Raw genomic sequence first — 15,062 nt, forward strand, 5'->3', positions numbered from 1 at the left:
AGCGTGCCGTTTTGTGATGCGAAGAGACGCACACTGTACAGAATGCTCCTGCACATTCTGCACCTCCTTGTCTTCGTCTACCGTCCTGACACATCTTGGCGGTCTGTGTTACCACCTGAAGGCGGGGGCGGACCTCAGTGGGGGTCTCTCTATAAGGGAGTCATTCCCCTTTACATCGGGGACCTGTGGTGGAGAGTGTTGCACAGAGCGGTGATGTGTAATAAACTGTTGAGTCGGTTCACGGGCTCGTCGGCTGCCTGTATTTTCTGCGGTGAGGAAGAGACCGTGTTCCACGTGTATATGGAGTGTGAGAGGTTACTGACCCTGTACCAATATCTGAAGGGGTTGTTCCTCAAGTTTTGGTTACACTTTAGTCCTACGATTCTAGTGTTTGGACACAAGGCAGGGAGTGGGGAGGGTCGTTCAGGGGGGTGGGACCTCCCTGTCGGTTTGCTCTTGGGCCTGGCCAAGTTGGCCATTCGCGGGTCCAGGCAGCGGGCGGTCGATGGTCTTGCCAGAGTCGGCTGCCTCCCCCTCTTCTGGGCCTACGTCCGTGAGCGCGTGTCCCTAGAGAGGGAACACGCGGTGTCCACGGGGACTCTGGAGGCCTTCCGTGGGCGCTGGTCACCGCGGGGGTTGAGAGCATTGTAAATAATGAAGGCAACATTGTATTATAATGATTATTTGATGTTTTGTAACCTCTGAATGTGGTTTTGATGTGATGTATCATGTGTTTGTGCTGAATGAAGTCTTTGTAAAAAAAAAATTTAAAAAAGAGCCTCAAGCATGTGATTTAACCTAGCACACAATGTTGCAAAGCCCATGCAAAATCCAGTGGCCCAAGCAGACAAATAAGATAGATCTGGCTCTGCGTTCCACATCTCCACATTATCAGAGGTTGGGTTCCTGTTGTCATAGGTCACCCCATCAAAATCTCAACTGGTTGATATGGTATGTGTAATTTCCACTGCAATCCACGAGCTTTCGACAAGTTCTACACTAATTTATTGGTGAAATGAGTTCCTCTGTCAGTGTTTATTCCCATGGTTATCCCGAATGTAGGTATTATTTCTTTCCTTAAAATATTGACTACCATCCTTGCATCATCCCTCCTTGTGGGGTGTGCTTCCACCCATCTGGAAAACATATCAACTATGACCAGAATGTACTTAAAACCCTTTGCTGCTGGCATATGTACAAAATCAATTTGCAAATACATGTGGCATCCCCCCTTTTCCCATGTGAGCCCGTCCATGAGCTTGGCGAGACAAGGGCAAAAATAGGCTCCTGGGGCAAACTACCCGACCATCAGGGAGGACCCTGATTCTGGACACTTTTCTGCTTCTTTCTTCATGGGATGAATGAGATATTTAGCTAAAGAAATGAATGCTGCTTTTGAATTGTTACATAAATCATATTAACAATTGCATTTTGGTTTAGAGGTCTGAAGAAAATGCAACTGAACAGCTTTATTGTGGGTATGTGTATGAAGGAACTTCAGATGCTGGTTTAAACCAAAGATAGACACAAAATGCTGGAGTAACTCATCAGGACAGGCAGTATCTCTAGGAGAGAAAGAATGGATGACGTTTCGGTTTGAGACTGAGGAAGGGTCTCGACCCAAAACGTCACCCATTCCTTCTCTTCAGAGATGCTGCCTGTCCTGCTGAGTTACTCCAGCATTTTGTGTCAATCTTTAGCTTTATTGTAGGTTTAGGTTTAGATTTATCATTGCACGTCTACCAAGATATAGTGCAAAGCTTTGTTTTGCCTGCTAGCCAATCAATCATGTCATATACTATACATAAATATAATCAAGTACAAACTCAAGTACAATGGGTGGAGCAAATGGCAATGTACAGAGTGGAGACTATGGTTCTCAGCATTGTAGTGCACCAGTTTCAGAGATAAAGTCTAATGACTGGAATAGTGAGAGGTGAATCGGACAGTACCCTAGCTTATGGAAGGGCCATTCCTTTGCCCACTTTTACAGTTAATCGATATCCTGTTGTAACATTGGACAACCTCCTTCACTGTCCACTGTACCAACAATTTTGGTCCCATCGGTAAATTTTACTCTATGCGAACTAATTACAATTTCCATTCACCAGGTCTGGAAAGATGCTGCAACACAAATATTCTATTCTCTTGCAATTGGCTGGGGCAGTTTAATAACCCTGTCGTCCTACAACAAATTCCACAACAACTGTTACAGAGACGCCATGACTGTCTGCATCATTAACTGTGCCACGAGTGTGTTTGCTGGATTTGTCATCTTCTCCATCCTGGGACACATGTCTCACGTACAGGACAAGCCTGTTTCAGAGGTCGCTAAGTCAGGTACCTGTGCTCTTAGACTTGCCATCTTCTGTTGTGATTTAGATCCAGTGATGGAGTGGAGGTAATGGGGCTGAGCAAGAGATCAGTTGGAAGGTAATTGGAAGGGAGAGACATAGGGGAGGGGAGAGCAAGGTATGGGGAAATGTAAAGTAAACAAGTAAGTATATGGAAGAGAGGAGCACTGGGGACTCAATCTGGATGTTAGATTAATTAGTGGACTTTTGCATTATAAACATCGTTATAATCTTTTTCTTTTATACATAATTAATCTGATCTGAGCACTGTATCTCCCATTCAGGTTTTGGTTTGGCTTTCATTGTTTATCCAGAGGCTTTAGCGCAGTTACCATGGGCGCCTCTTTGGTCCGGCCTGTTTTTCTTCATGCTGATCACCCTGGGACTCAGCAGTCAGTGTGTTGCTGTAGGTAAGAGCCACTTCAATCCTTTGCCAAGTCTTTGCCACTTCCCTAAAATCAGGGTGTCTGGGTCTTGAAATTGGATCGCGCTGAAATTTACATACAATTCTAATATTCATATTTTTGTAAAAGATTTTAATAGCATTTCAGAGTTGTTTCCAATACAAACCCTCATTCCTTTACTTTGCAGCAAGAGCACAAAAAAAAAGAAATTGGAGCGAATGCAGCCTTTCCCTTCTATTCTTTGTATACACTGGAATTTAGAAGGATGAGAGGGGAATCTTATCGAAACATATAAGATGATTAAGGGGTTGGACACATTAGAGGCCGGAAACACGTTCCCAATGTTGGGGGAGTCCAGAACCAGGGGCCACAGTTTAAGAATAAGGGGTAGGCCATTTCGAACGGAGATGAGCAAAAACCTTTTCAGTCAGAGAGTTGTAAATCTGTGGAATTCACTGCCTCAGAAGGCAGTGGAGGCCAATTCTCTGAATGCATTCAAGAGAGAGCTAGATAGAGCTCTTAAGGATAGCGGAGTCAGGGGGAATGGGGAGAAGGCAGGAACGGGGTACTGATTGAGAATCATCAGCCATGATCACATTGAATGGTGGTTCTGGCTCGAAGGGCTGAATGGCCTACTCCTGCACCCATTGTCTATTGTCTATTGTCTATAGAAGCGGAAGAAACATTTAGACAGGTGCATGGATAGGACGCGTTTAGTGGGATATGAGCCAAATGCAGGTAGGTGGGGCTAATGTAGATCGGACATATTGGCCGGTGGGAGCACTTTGAGCCGAATGGCCTGTTTCCACGCTGTAAGACTCTATGACTCTCTGACGCTAGAACATAGAACAAAGGACAGTATAGCACAGGAACAGACCCTATGCCCCACAATGTCTGTGCTGAACTTGGGCCAAGCATGGGCAGATGGGACTAGCTTAGATGGGGGCATCTTGGTCGGCATGGGTGGGTTGGGCCGAGAGCTCTGTTTCCGTGCTGTACGTCTCTATGACTCCTCTGCCTGAAACATTGGAGGGATGTACTCCACTTTGTAACTTCATGAGGGGAACATTACCACGAATGTTTGAGCTCCACGCATGCTTGAAGTATGCCGTGCCCCTGATGGAGCAAGTTGGTGACTTTAATGCTTGCCCAAGTCCTAGACTGCCCAATCACTCCCCATAGCTCAGGCCCTCAAGTCCTGGCATCATCCTCATAACACTTCTCTACACTCCTTCCAGCTTAATGACATCCTTCCTATAGCAGGGTGACAAAAACTCAACATAATACTCCAAATGTGGACTCAACAACCTTTTTTACAATTGGAACATAACATCCCAACTTCTATACTCAGGCCCCTTACTGATGAAGGCCAGTGTACCAAAAGCCTTTTGACCACCCTGTCTAGCCATGACACCACTTTCAGGGAACTAGCCCACTGCCCTACAGTAGTCCGCAGGGCACTGGCGTTTACTGTGAAGGTCCTGTCAACTACTGCACTCAGTGCTCTGACTGCTGAAGGCCAATGTACCTAAAGCCTTCTTGACCACCCTGTTTACCAGTCACGTCACAATTGGACAGAAGAGGCTGCCACAGCTCTTCTGGTCTGCTCAGTGCTGGAACATCCAGCGCAGTGATTCTCTGCGATTTTGTAAATTATTCATTAAACTTGTTTAACTTTTATTTGATTAGAAGCAGTAATAACGACCCTACTGGATCAGTTCCCTGGGTTTCTACGATCAAGGCGTCTGTTTCTTACAGCTGCTGTTTGCCTGGTATTTTATTTGCTCAGCCTTACCTGCACAACACAGGTAAGATGCAATTCAATAGTATCTTTACAGGCCAGCTTTAACTTGGCAGATGATACAAAGCTGGGTGGTAGTGTGAACTGTGAGGAAGATGCTATGAGGTTGCACGATGACTTGGACAGGTTTTGTGAGTGGGCGGATGCATGGCAGATGCAGTTTAATGTGGATAAGTGTGAGGTTATCCACTTTGGTGGTAAGAATAGGAAGGCAGAGTATTATCTGTCAAGTGTCAAGTTAGGAAAAGGGGACGTACAACGAGATCTAGGTGTCCTAGTGCATCAGTCACTGAAAGGAAGCATGCAGGTACAGCAGGCAGTGAAGAAAGCCAATGGAATGTTGGCCTTCATAACAAGAGGAGTTGAGTATAGGAGCAAAGAGGTCCTTCTGCAGTTGTACAGGGCCCTAGTGAGATCTCACCTGGAGTACTGTGTGCAGTTTTGGTCTCCAAATTTTAGGAAAGATATTCTTGCTATTGAGGGCGTGCAGCGTAGGTTTACTAGGTTAATTCCCGGAATGGCGGGACTGTCATATGTTGAAAGATTGGAGCGACTAGGCTTGTATACACTGGAATTTAGAAGGATGAGAGGAGATCTTATCGAAACGTATAAGATTATTAAGGGGTTGGACACGTTAGAGGCAGGAAACATGTTCCCAATGTAGGGGGAGTCCAGAACAAGGGGCCACAGTTTAAGAAGAAGGGGTAGGCCATTTAGAACTGAGATGAGGAAAAACCTTTTCGGTCAGAGAGTTGTGAATCTGTGGAATTCTCTGCCTCAGAAGGCAGTGGAGGCCAATTCTCTGAATGCATTCAAGAGAGAGCTAGATAGAGCTCTTAAGGAAGGCGGAGTCAGGGGGTATGGGGAGAAGGCAGGAACGGGGTACTGATTGAGAATAATCAGCCATGATCACACTGAATGGCGGTGCTGGCTCGAAGGGCCGAATGGCCTCCTCCTGCACCTATTGTCTCTTGTCCATTATCATGTGGGGAATTTGATATGATTAAATAATAGAGACATGTTGTTTAACTTGCTTGACAAGTCACATATTATTCTGATTGTGAAATACTTCACAGCATCAAAATTAGGGACACAAAGCAACTGCAGGTACTGGCTTACAAAAAAACCACAAAGTGCAGGAGTAGCTCAGCGAGTCAGACAGCATCTGTAAAGAACATGAATAGACAACATGTCATGTTGAGACCCTTCTTCAGACTGATTGCAGTTTGGGGGGGGGGGGGGAATTCTGGAAGAGATGTGGGGAGGAGTGAGAAAAAGCCTGGCAGGAGATAGGTGGATACAGGTATGGGGTTTTGTTTATTGGCAGGTGGATGGACAAAGGCCAAAGATGAAAAGAAGACAAAAGGCTGTTAAGGTAAGTGAAGAAGGGGAGTGAAAGGTGAAACCAGAGGAAGGGATATAGGTGGATGGGAACAGCAGAATGGGAAGGAGGGTGGGGAGGTGCAGGATAGGTACGCATCTGGGTAGGGCACAGGAATGAAAGGGGAAAAAGGGGGTAGCAGGGAGTGGGGGGTTGTTACCTAAAACTGGAGAATTTAATGTTCAGATCATTGAGCTGTAAGCTTCCCAAGTGGAATATGATTTTCAGTTCCTCTTTCTGGCAATGGAGGTGGTCTAGGACAGTGCATCACACGCTGTGATCATACTTCCAGAGGTTGGGCTGCAGAGAGCTCAACAGCACTTTTCCAACAGCAGTAAGTATCTCCAATGGATGTTGGCCTTTCCAACAATCCCTGTGAGAGTGTGATAACAATAGTCAATCAATTAATTAATGCCACTGAACTACCTGGTGTCTCACCCACAAGCCCAGTACCACGAGGATGCCATTCATCTGGGCCATTTGACAGTGCCCAGAGAGGATGCCACAGAGTGGTCAAGGTCACAGTGTGGAAACAGCTCAAATGTGAACACACACTTGGAAGCATTCACAGTAAATGGAGCATTTTACAGTTGGACTTCAATAATCAGGCAGCACTGGGGCTGTGCAGGTGTCTGGGTAACACATTTGTTCCTGTTAAGATTAATTTTAAGTATAAAAGTCAGGAAGTCATGCACAGCTTAATAAAACCTAGGAGTATTGCATGCAGTTCTGGTCACCCCACCATAGGAAGGATATGGAGGCTTTGTAAAGAGTACAGAGCAGATTTACCAGAATGCTGCCTGGATTAGAAGGTACTGGCTATAGAGAGAGGCTAGACAAACTTGGATTGTTTTCTCTGAAGCGTGGAGGTTGAGGGAAGACCTGATATAGATAAAATTATGGGAGATTATATTTTTAAACATTAATTATAAAATTATGAAAATTTATAAAATTATGAAAATTTATAAAATTATGAAAATTTATAAAATTATGAAAAATTATAAAATTATGAAAAATTATAAAATTATGAAAAATTATAATAGGGTAGACAGAACCATTTTCCCAAAGTGGAAATATCAAAGAATGCAGGGCATAGCTTCAAGGTAAGAGGGACAAAATTTAAAAGACATGGTACGGTAGCGCAGCGGTAGAGTTGCTGCTTTACAGCGAATGCAGCGCCGGAGACTCAGGTTCGATCCTGACTACGGGTGCTGCACTGTAAGGAGTTTGTACGTTCTCCCCGTGACCTGCGTGGGTTTTCTCCGAGATCTTCGGTTTCCTCCCACACTCCAAAGACGTACAGGTATGTAGGTTAATTGGCTGGGTAAAATGTTTTTTAAAAAATTGTCCCTAGTGGGTGTAGGATAGTGTTGATGTACGGGGATCACTGGGCGGCACGGACTTGGTGGGCCGAAAAGGCCTGTTTCCGGCTGTATATATATGATATGATATGATATGTCTGGGACAGGGTTTTAACACATAGAGTGGTGGGTGTCTGGAACACACTGATTAACTTTGATGGTTCATTATCTCAGGCATCCCATGCAGCAACCTTTCAATTAGTTAATTTTGTTTCAGGCTGGAATTTACTGGATAAATTTAATTGATCATTTCTGTGCTGGATGGGGTGTTCTTGTCACTGCCAATCTGGAACTTATTAGTGTGAGCTGGATATATGGTAAGTATATATAAGCATAAGGAACTATAGATGCAGGTTTACAAAAAAAGACAAATTGCTGGAGTAACTCAGCAGGTCAGGCAGCATCTCTGGAGAACATGGATAGGTGACGTTTCAAGTGGGGAGGAGGAAGCTGGAAGAGAGGTGGGGGCGGGACAAAGCCCTGCAAGTGGACATGCGTGAGGGGAGTGGGAGTTGGGGAGGGTTAGTCCTTGATACTACAGGCCAATCTGTGCTCTTCATCCACAAAATCCCCAACATGTTATAGAGTCATAGAGTGATGCAGCGTGGAAACAGGCCCTTAGCCCCAACTTGCCCACACCGGCCCACATGTCCCAGCTACGCAAGTCCCACTTGCCTGCATTTGGCCCATATCCCTCCAAACCTGTCCTGTCCATGTACCTGCCTAACTGTTTCTTAAACGTTGGGATAGTCCCTGCCTCAACTACCTTCTCTTGCAGCTTGTTCCATACACCCACCACCCTTTACATGAAAAAGTTACCCTCCGATTCCTATTAAATCTTTTCCCTTCACCTTAAAATTAAATCTTTTCCCCTTCACCTGTTGTTTGGTTATGACTGGTTGAATTCATTTTTCCACCACTCATAGAGTCATGGAGTGATATGAAACAAGCCCTTCGGCCCAACTCGCCCACACCGGCCAAAAATGTGCTAGCTACACTAGTCCCACATGCCCTGCAAGTGGCTAATGTTGTCCCACTTTTTAAGAAAGGAGGGAGAGAGAAAACGGGAAATTATTGACCAGTTAGTCTGACATCAGTGGTGGGAAGATGCTGGAGTCAATTATAAAAGACGAAATTGCGGAGCATTTGGATAGTAGTAACAGGACTGTTCCGAGTCAGCATGGATTTACGAAGGGGAAATTATGCTTGACTAATCTTCTGGAACTCTTTGAGGATGTAACTATGAAAATTGACAGGGGAGAGCCGGTGGATGTGGTATACCTTGACTTTCAGAAAGCCTTTGACAAGGTTCCACATAGGAGATTAGTGGGCAAAATTAGAGCACATGGTATTGGAGGTAGGGTACTGACATGGATAGAAAATTGGTTGGCAGACAGAAAGCAAAGAGTGGGGATAAATGGGTCCCTTTCAGAATTGCAGGCAGTAACTAGTGGGGTACCGCTAGGCTCGGTACTGGGACCGCAGCTATTTACAATATACATTAATGACTTGGATGAAGGGATTAAAAATACCATTAGCAAATTTGCAGATGATACAAAGCTGGGTGGTAGTGTGAACTGTGAGGAAGATGCTATGAGGTTGCAGGGTGACTTGGACAGGTTGTGTGAGTGGGCGGATGCATGGCAGATGCAGTTTAATGTGGATAAGTGTAAGGTTATCCACTTTGGTGGTAAGAATAGGAAGGCAGAGTATTATCTGAAAGGTGTCAAGTTAGGAAAAGGGGACGTACAACGAGATCTAGGTGTCCTAGTGCATCAGTCACTGAAAGGAAGCATGCAGGTACAGCAGGCAGTGAAGAAAGCCAATGGAATGTTGGCCTTCATAACAAGAGGAGTTGAGTATAGGAGCAAAGAGGTCCTTCTGCAGTTGTACAGGGCCCTAGTGAGACCGCACCTGGAGTACTGTGTGCAGTTTTGGTCTCCAAATTTGAGGAAGGATATTCTTGCTATTGAGGGCGGGCAGCGTAGGTTTACTAGGTTAATTCCCGGAATGGCGGGACTGTCATGTGTTGAAAGACTGGAGCGACTAGGCTTGTATACACTGGAATTTAGAAGGATGAGAGGAGATCTTATCGAAGCGTATAAGATTATTAAGGGGTTGGACACGTTAGAGGCAGGAAACATGTTCCCAATGTTGGGGGAGTCCAGAACAAGGGGCCACAGTTTAAGGCCATTTAGAACTGAGATGAGGAAAAACACTTTTAGTCAGAGAGTTGTGAATCTGTGGAATTCTCTGCCTCAGAAGGCAGTGGAGGCCAATTCTCTGAATGCATTCAAGAGAGAGCTAGATAGAGCTCTTAAGGATAGCGGAATCAGGGGGTATGGGGAGAAAGCAGGAACGGGGTACTGATTGAGAATGATCAGCCATGATCACATTGAATGGCGGTGCTGGCTCGAAGGGCCGAATGGCCTACTCCTGCACCTATTGTCTATTGTCTATTGTCTATGCCTGTGCTTGGTCCATATCCCTACAAACCTGTCCTATCCATGTACCTGTCTAACTGTTTCTTAAATAATGGGATAGTCCCAGCCTCAACTACATCCTCTGGCAGCTTGTTCCATACACCCACCACCCTTTGTGTGAAAAAGTTACCCCTCGGACTCCTATTAAAACTTTTCCACATTGAACCTATGTCCTCTGGTCCTCGATTACCCTACTCTGGGCAAAAGACTCTGTGCATCTACCTGATCTTTACCTCTCATGATTTGGATATCTCTATGAGATCTCCCCTCATCCTCCTGTGCTCCATGGAATAGAGACCCAGACAACTCAACCTCTCCCTATAGCTCACACCCTCTACTCCTGGCAACGTTCTTATAAATCTTTTCTGAACCCTTTCAAGCTTGACGATATCGTTCTCATAAAATGGTGCCAAGAACTGAACACAATATTCTAAATGCGGTTTCACTAATGCCTTATACAACTGCAACATGACCTCCCAACTTCTATACTCATTTTCTTGACCATTACTGGAGGGAATATCCTGACCTTAATTTGAACAGTTTATTGCGACTTGACTCAGTTTCTTCTAGGCAGAGGTTGATGGAACAGTAAGGCGGCTTCTGCCCCATACATTACACAGACCAGACTCCACCAATGATCCCGCTCATTCCTGCTTTTCCCTGCTTCCATTGGTTAGAAGCCTGAAAGTGTGCACCACCTGACTCAGGAAAAACTTCTGTTATCAGGCTTCTGAATGGTCCTTCCATAAGCTTGGGTGCTGTCCGATTTACCTCTACCCCATTGTGGACATAGGACATTTTCTCTGGAACTGATGCACAACAAGGCTGAGAACTATATTCTGCATTGTATCTTCCTCTTTGATCTATCTATTGATCTATCTACTTGAGTTCAGCTTAGAGTCATAGAGTTATACCGCATGGAAACTTGCCCATGCTGACCAAGTTGCCCATGTATGCTAGATCCACCTGCCCGAATTCAATACATATCCCGCTAAACCTTTCCTATCCGTGTCCATGTCGAAAGTGTTAAGTGTTGTTATAGTACCTGACTTGACTACCTCCTCCAGCAGTTCGTTCCATGTACCCACCATGCACTGTATGGAAAAGTTGCCTCTCAAGTTCCTATTAAATCTTTTCCCTCTCACCTTATACCTTGATTGTATTTATGTTTATTATTATCTGATTTAATTGACTAGCATGCAAAACAAAGCTTTTTGCTCGACCTCGCCGAAGCCAAACCTAAAACTGCCTGCATTTTCATGAGCTTTCTGGGGACAATTTGCTATTTTTCAGCTCAGGACAAAGGAGGTATCTAATGGAACCCATCCACCCCAGCATAGTTCTGATGCACAAGCCTTTCCTAAAGTAAGTTCCTGGTCTTCAGGACCTCATGCAAGCAATCCTCACAAAGTGTGCATTGGCCTTTATCAGTCAGAGTATTGAGTATATAAGTTAGGAGATCATGTTATACAAGGTATTGGTGAGGCCACATTTAGAGTATGGTGTTGAGTTTTAGTCGTCCTGTTATAGGAAAAATGTTGTTAAGATGAAAAGAGTGCAGAGAATAGGGATGTTGCCCCTTTTATTCCTTGGAGCTCAAGAGGATGAGGGCTGATTTTATAGAGACGTACTTCATGAGAGGAACAGATGAGGTAAATACACCGAATCTTTTCCCAGAGTAGCAGAATCAAGAAACAAAGGACATAGGTTTAAGGTGAAGGGGAAATGATTTAATAGGAACCCGAGAGGCAACCTTTTTTAAACATAGGATGCTAGGTATATGGAACAAGCTGCCGGAGGATATAATTGAAGCAAGTATTATCACAACATTTAAGAAACATTTGGGCATGTTCATGGATAGGATAGGTTTAGACGATATGGGCCAAACACAGGCAGGTGGGACGAGTGTAGAAAGGGCATGTTGGTCGGTGTGGGCAAGTTGGGCCAAAGGGCCTGTTTCCACGCTGTATGACTATGAGTGTCTTTGATCTGAAACATTGATTCTGCTTTGCTTTTGCCTGACCTGCTGAGTATACCAGTTTTTTTTTTCATATTTCATATTTTCAACATCTCTAGTTTTTAGATTTTCAAACAATTTACTTCCAGTGAATCAAATTAGAGACAGGAGGAAATTTGCTCGAAGAAGGGTCCAGACCCAAAACGTCGCTTATCCTTTTCTTCCAGAGATGCTGGCGGACCCACTAAGTTACTACAGCACTTTGTGTCTGTTTTTATTTGTTTGAATTGTTTGAAATCCTAACTGATGTCAGTGATGTTCAGTTTGATACGGACCTCGAAACTGGAGAAATCAAGTGATGGAATACCCCTGGATTCTTGTTGTCCACAGGAGTGAACAGATTCATCAAGGACATTGAGATGATGATTGGGGAGAGGAGTTGGCTCTTCTGGTTGTGGTGGAGAGCGTGCTGGCTTTACATCTCTCCATGCTTGATGGCAGTAAGGAGATCTTGAGATCTTACAGCAGTTTAAACAGAATAATTAGCAAGTGGTTGTTCCATCTCCTATTTCTGACATGTTTTTGTACAGGCAATCGTAGTGTGGTCTCTGGTAACATTCGCCCCACCAACATATGGGCTTGTTGAATACCCCGTCTGGGCAACAGCTCTTGGCTGGTGTATGATCACCTTCTGTATTATGTGGATCCCCATCGTTGCCATTAAAAGAGTTGTCCAAGCAGAGGGCTCCACTCTGTGGCAGGTAAGGGAACACCTTGAAGTCTATGAGAGAGGAAAGACTTGCGATTCAAGAGAATATCTCTGTCAAGCTAGCAATGTGCAACACAAGCATTCTGTGTCTTCAGCATTTCTGCCAGTCTTTTAATACATTTTAATCTTTTGCAATTAAAAAAATCACAATTTACATGACCTAATGGCAAGAATATGGTCGAAGTAGAGAGCAGGGCACAGGCGATGTAAGAATTTAGGTTTAGGTTTATTATTGTCACATGTACCAAGGTACTGTGAAAAGCTTTATTCTGCATGCTTTTTAATCAGATCAGATAACACCACACATAAATACAATCAAGCCAAACTCAAGAACAATAGGTAGATTGAAGGGGAGGATGCAGAGTGCAGAATATAGTTCCTAGCTTTGTCACTTCCACAGACATTGTCCAATTTTCACAATCAGGTAGAGGTGAATTGGACAATACCCCAGCTTATGGAAGGACCGTTCAGAAGCCTGATAACAGAGGGGAAGAAGCTGTTCCTGAGTCTGGTTGTGCGCGCTTTCAAGCTTCTGTACTTCTGCCGTATGAGAGCACACAAAAACGATATAATCTTTCAAATTATTTTTCACAGAAAATTTCTGCCGCATGCACATCAGCTCCTGATTGGGGCCCGTACTTGGAACAACATCGAGGGAACAGATACAGGCAGGGGCCTGATTCTGCAGAAGGCCATTTACAGTGTACAGCTCTGAGCAGTCCCTGATTTACGAAAGTGGCAGGGAAGTTCCTGTTTAATTTGTAAACAATTCTCTGGAAGTTTGTAATTTATTCCCACTTTAGCACCAGTGGGAGTTGTCCTGAACAATCAGCATCAGTGACTTGGGTTATATCCCTGTATCATAGTTTATATCTTGCATATTGCTTGACACCAGTTCAGATTCAGTTTGGTTTATTCCCATATGCACCACAGTGCCATGGAATACCTCGAACACACAAAGTATACAATATAGTAAAGGGATTTGTTTGTCTGACCTGCCTGAATCTTACCTTCAGATGGGGCCCAGTAACCCTATTAATTGCAGCTTAGATCAGCACCGCACACAAAGGAACTCTCATGCAACAGTGAAGAGTCTCTCGAACAAGGTGGTTTATTCAGGCCTTGTCACAGGGGAAGCACGGCTCGAAGATACGTCACTGACTCAAAAAACTTATAACAATCTGTAGTATTCGTGTTATGATGGTTACATTTAATGTTTATACTTCAAAATAATTCATCAGCACCCCACGTTTCCGTAGAGCATTTGATACTGGTTTACTAGGAGTTGCCTCTATCCGTTTGACAGCCTGCACTTTATCTCATAGAGTCATAAAGTGATACAGTGGGGATTCAGGCCCCTCGGCCCAACTTGCCCACACCGGCCAACATATCCCAGCTACACTAGTCCCACCTGTCTGCACATGGTCCATTTCCCTCCAAACCTGTCCTATCCATATACCTGTCTAACTGTTTCTTAAATGATAGGATAGTCTCAGCCTCAACTACCTCCTCTGGCAGCTTGATCCATACACCCATCACCCCTTCACCTTGAACCATGTCCTCTGGTCTTCGATTCCCCTACTCTGGGCAAGAGATTCTGTGTGTCTACCCGCTTTATTCCGCTCATGATTTTGTATACCTCTATAAGATCACCCCGCATCCTCCTGTGCTCCAAGGAATAGAGGCCCAGACTACTCAACCTCTCCCTATAGCTCAGACCCTCTAGTCCTGGCAACATCCTCGGAAATCTTCTCTGAACCTTTCAAGCTTGACAACATCTTTCTTATAACATGGTGCCAAGAACTGAACACAATAGTCTTAATGCGGTCTCACCAATGTCTTATACAACTGCAACATGACCTCCCAACTTCTATACTAAATACTCTGACTGATAAAGCCCAATGTGCCAAAAGCAATTTTGCTCACCTTATCTACCTGCGACTCGACATTCAAGGAACCATGCACCTGCATTCCTAGATCCTTCTGCTCTACCACACTCCACAAAGGCCTACCGTTCACTTTGTAGGTCCTGCCCTTGTTAGACGTCCCAAAATGCAACACCTCACATTTCTCAGTACTAAATTCCATCAACTATTCCTCAGCCTACCTGGCCAATCGATCAAGATCCTGCTGCAATCTTTCACAACCATCTCAATAGACAATAGGTGCAGGAGTAGGCCATTCGGCCCTTCGAGCCAGCACCGCCATTCAATGTGATCATGGCTGATCATTCTCAATCAGTACCCCGTTCCTGCTTTCTCCCCATACCCCCTGACTCCGCTATCCTTAAGAGCTCTATCTAGCTCTCTCTTGAATGTATTCAGAGAATTGGCCTCCACTGCCCTCTGAGGCAGAGAATTCCACAGATTCACAACTCTCTGACTGAAAAAGTTTTTCCTCATCTCTGGTCTAAATGGCCTACCCCTTATTCTTAAACTGTGGCCCCTGGTTCTGGACTCCCCCAACATTGGGAACATGTTTCCTGCCTCTAATGTGTCCAACCCCTTAATAATCTTATACGTTTCGATAAGATCCCCTCTCATCCTTCTAAA

General features: G+C 44.6%; 1 protein-coding gene across 2 annotated transcripts in view; it reads left to right on the plus strand.

The window, feature by feature from the left end:
- Positions 1-14,787, plus strand: part of LOC144600712 (sodium- and chloride-dependent neutral and basic amino acid transporter B(0+)-like) — a 35,808-nt gene extending 21,021 nt beyond the window's left edge. The window contains exons 8-14 of one of the 2 annotated variants that reach the window (XM_078412623.1): positions 2,112-2,340; positions 2,639-2,764; positions 4,448-4,566; positions 7,519-7,618; positions 12,132-12,241; positions 12,332-12,502; positions 13,105-14,787. In XM_078412623.1, coding sequence (XP_078268749.1) covers positions 2,112-2,340; positions 2,639-2,764; positions 4,448-4,566; positions 7,519-7,618; positions 12,132-12,241; positions 12,332-12,502; positions 13,105-13,236 — 987 coding nt within the window. In that variant the 3' untranslated portion in view covers positions 13,237-14,787. Of the gene's footprint in view, positions 1-2,111; positions 2,341-2,638; positions 2,765-4,447; positions 4,567-7,518; positions 7,619-12,131; positions 12,242-12,331; positions 12,503-13,104 lie in introns of those variants that run through there. The other variant, XR_013548173.1, reaches the window with a different exon arrangement.
- The last annotated feature ends 275 nt before the right edge of the window (positions 14,788-15,062 follow it).

This window comes from Rhinoraja longicauda, chromosome 15 (genome assembly GCF_053455715.1).
Source record: "Rhinoraja longicauda isolate Sanriku21f chromosome 15, sRhiLon1.1, whole genome shotgun sequence".
NCBI classification, from domain to species: Eukaryota; Metazoa; Chordata; class Chondrichthyes; order Rajiformes; family Arhynchobatidae; genus Rhinoraja; species Rhinoraja longicauda.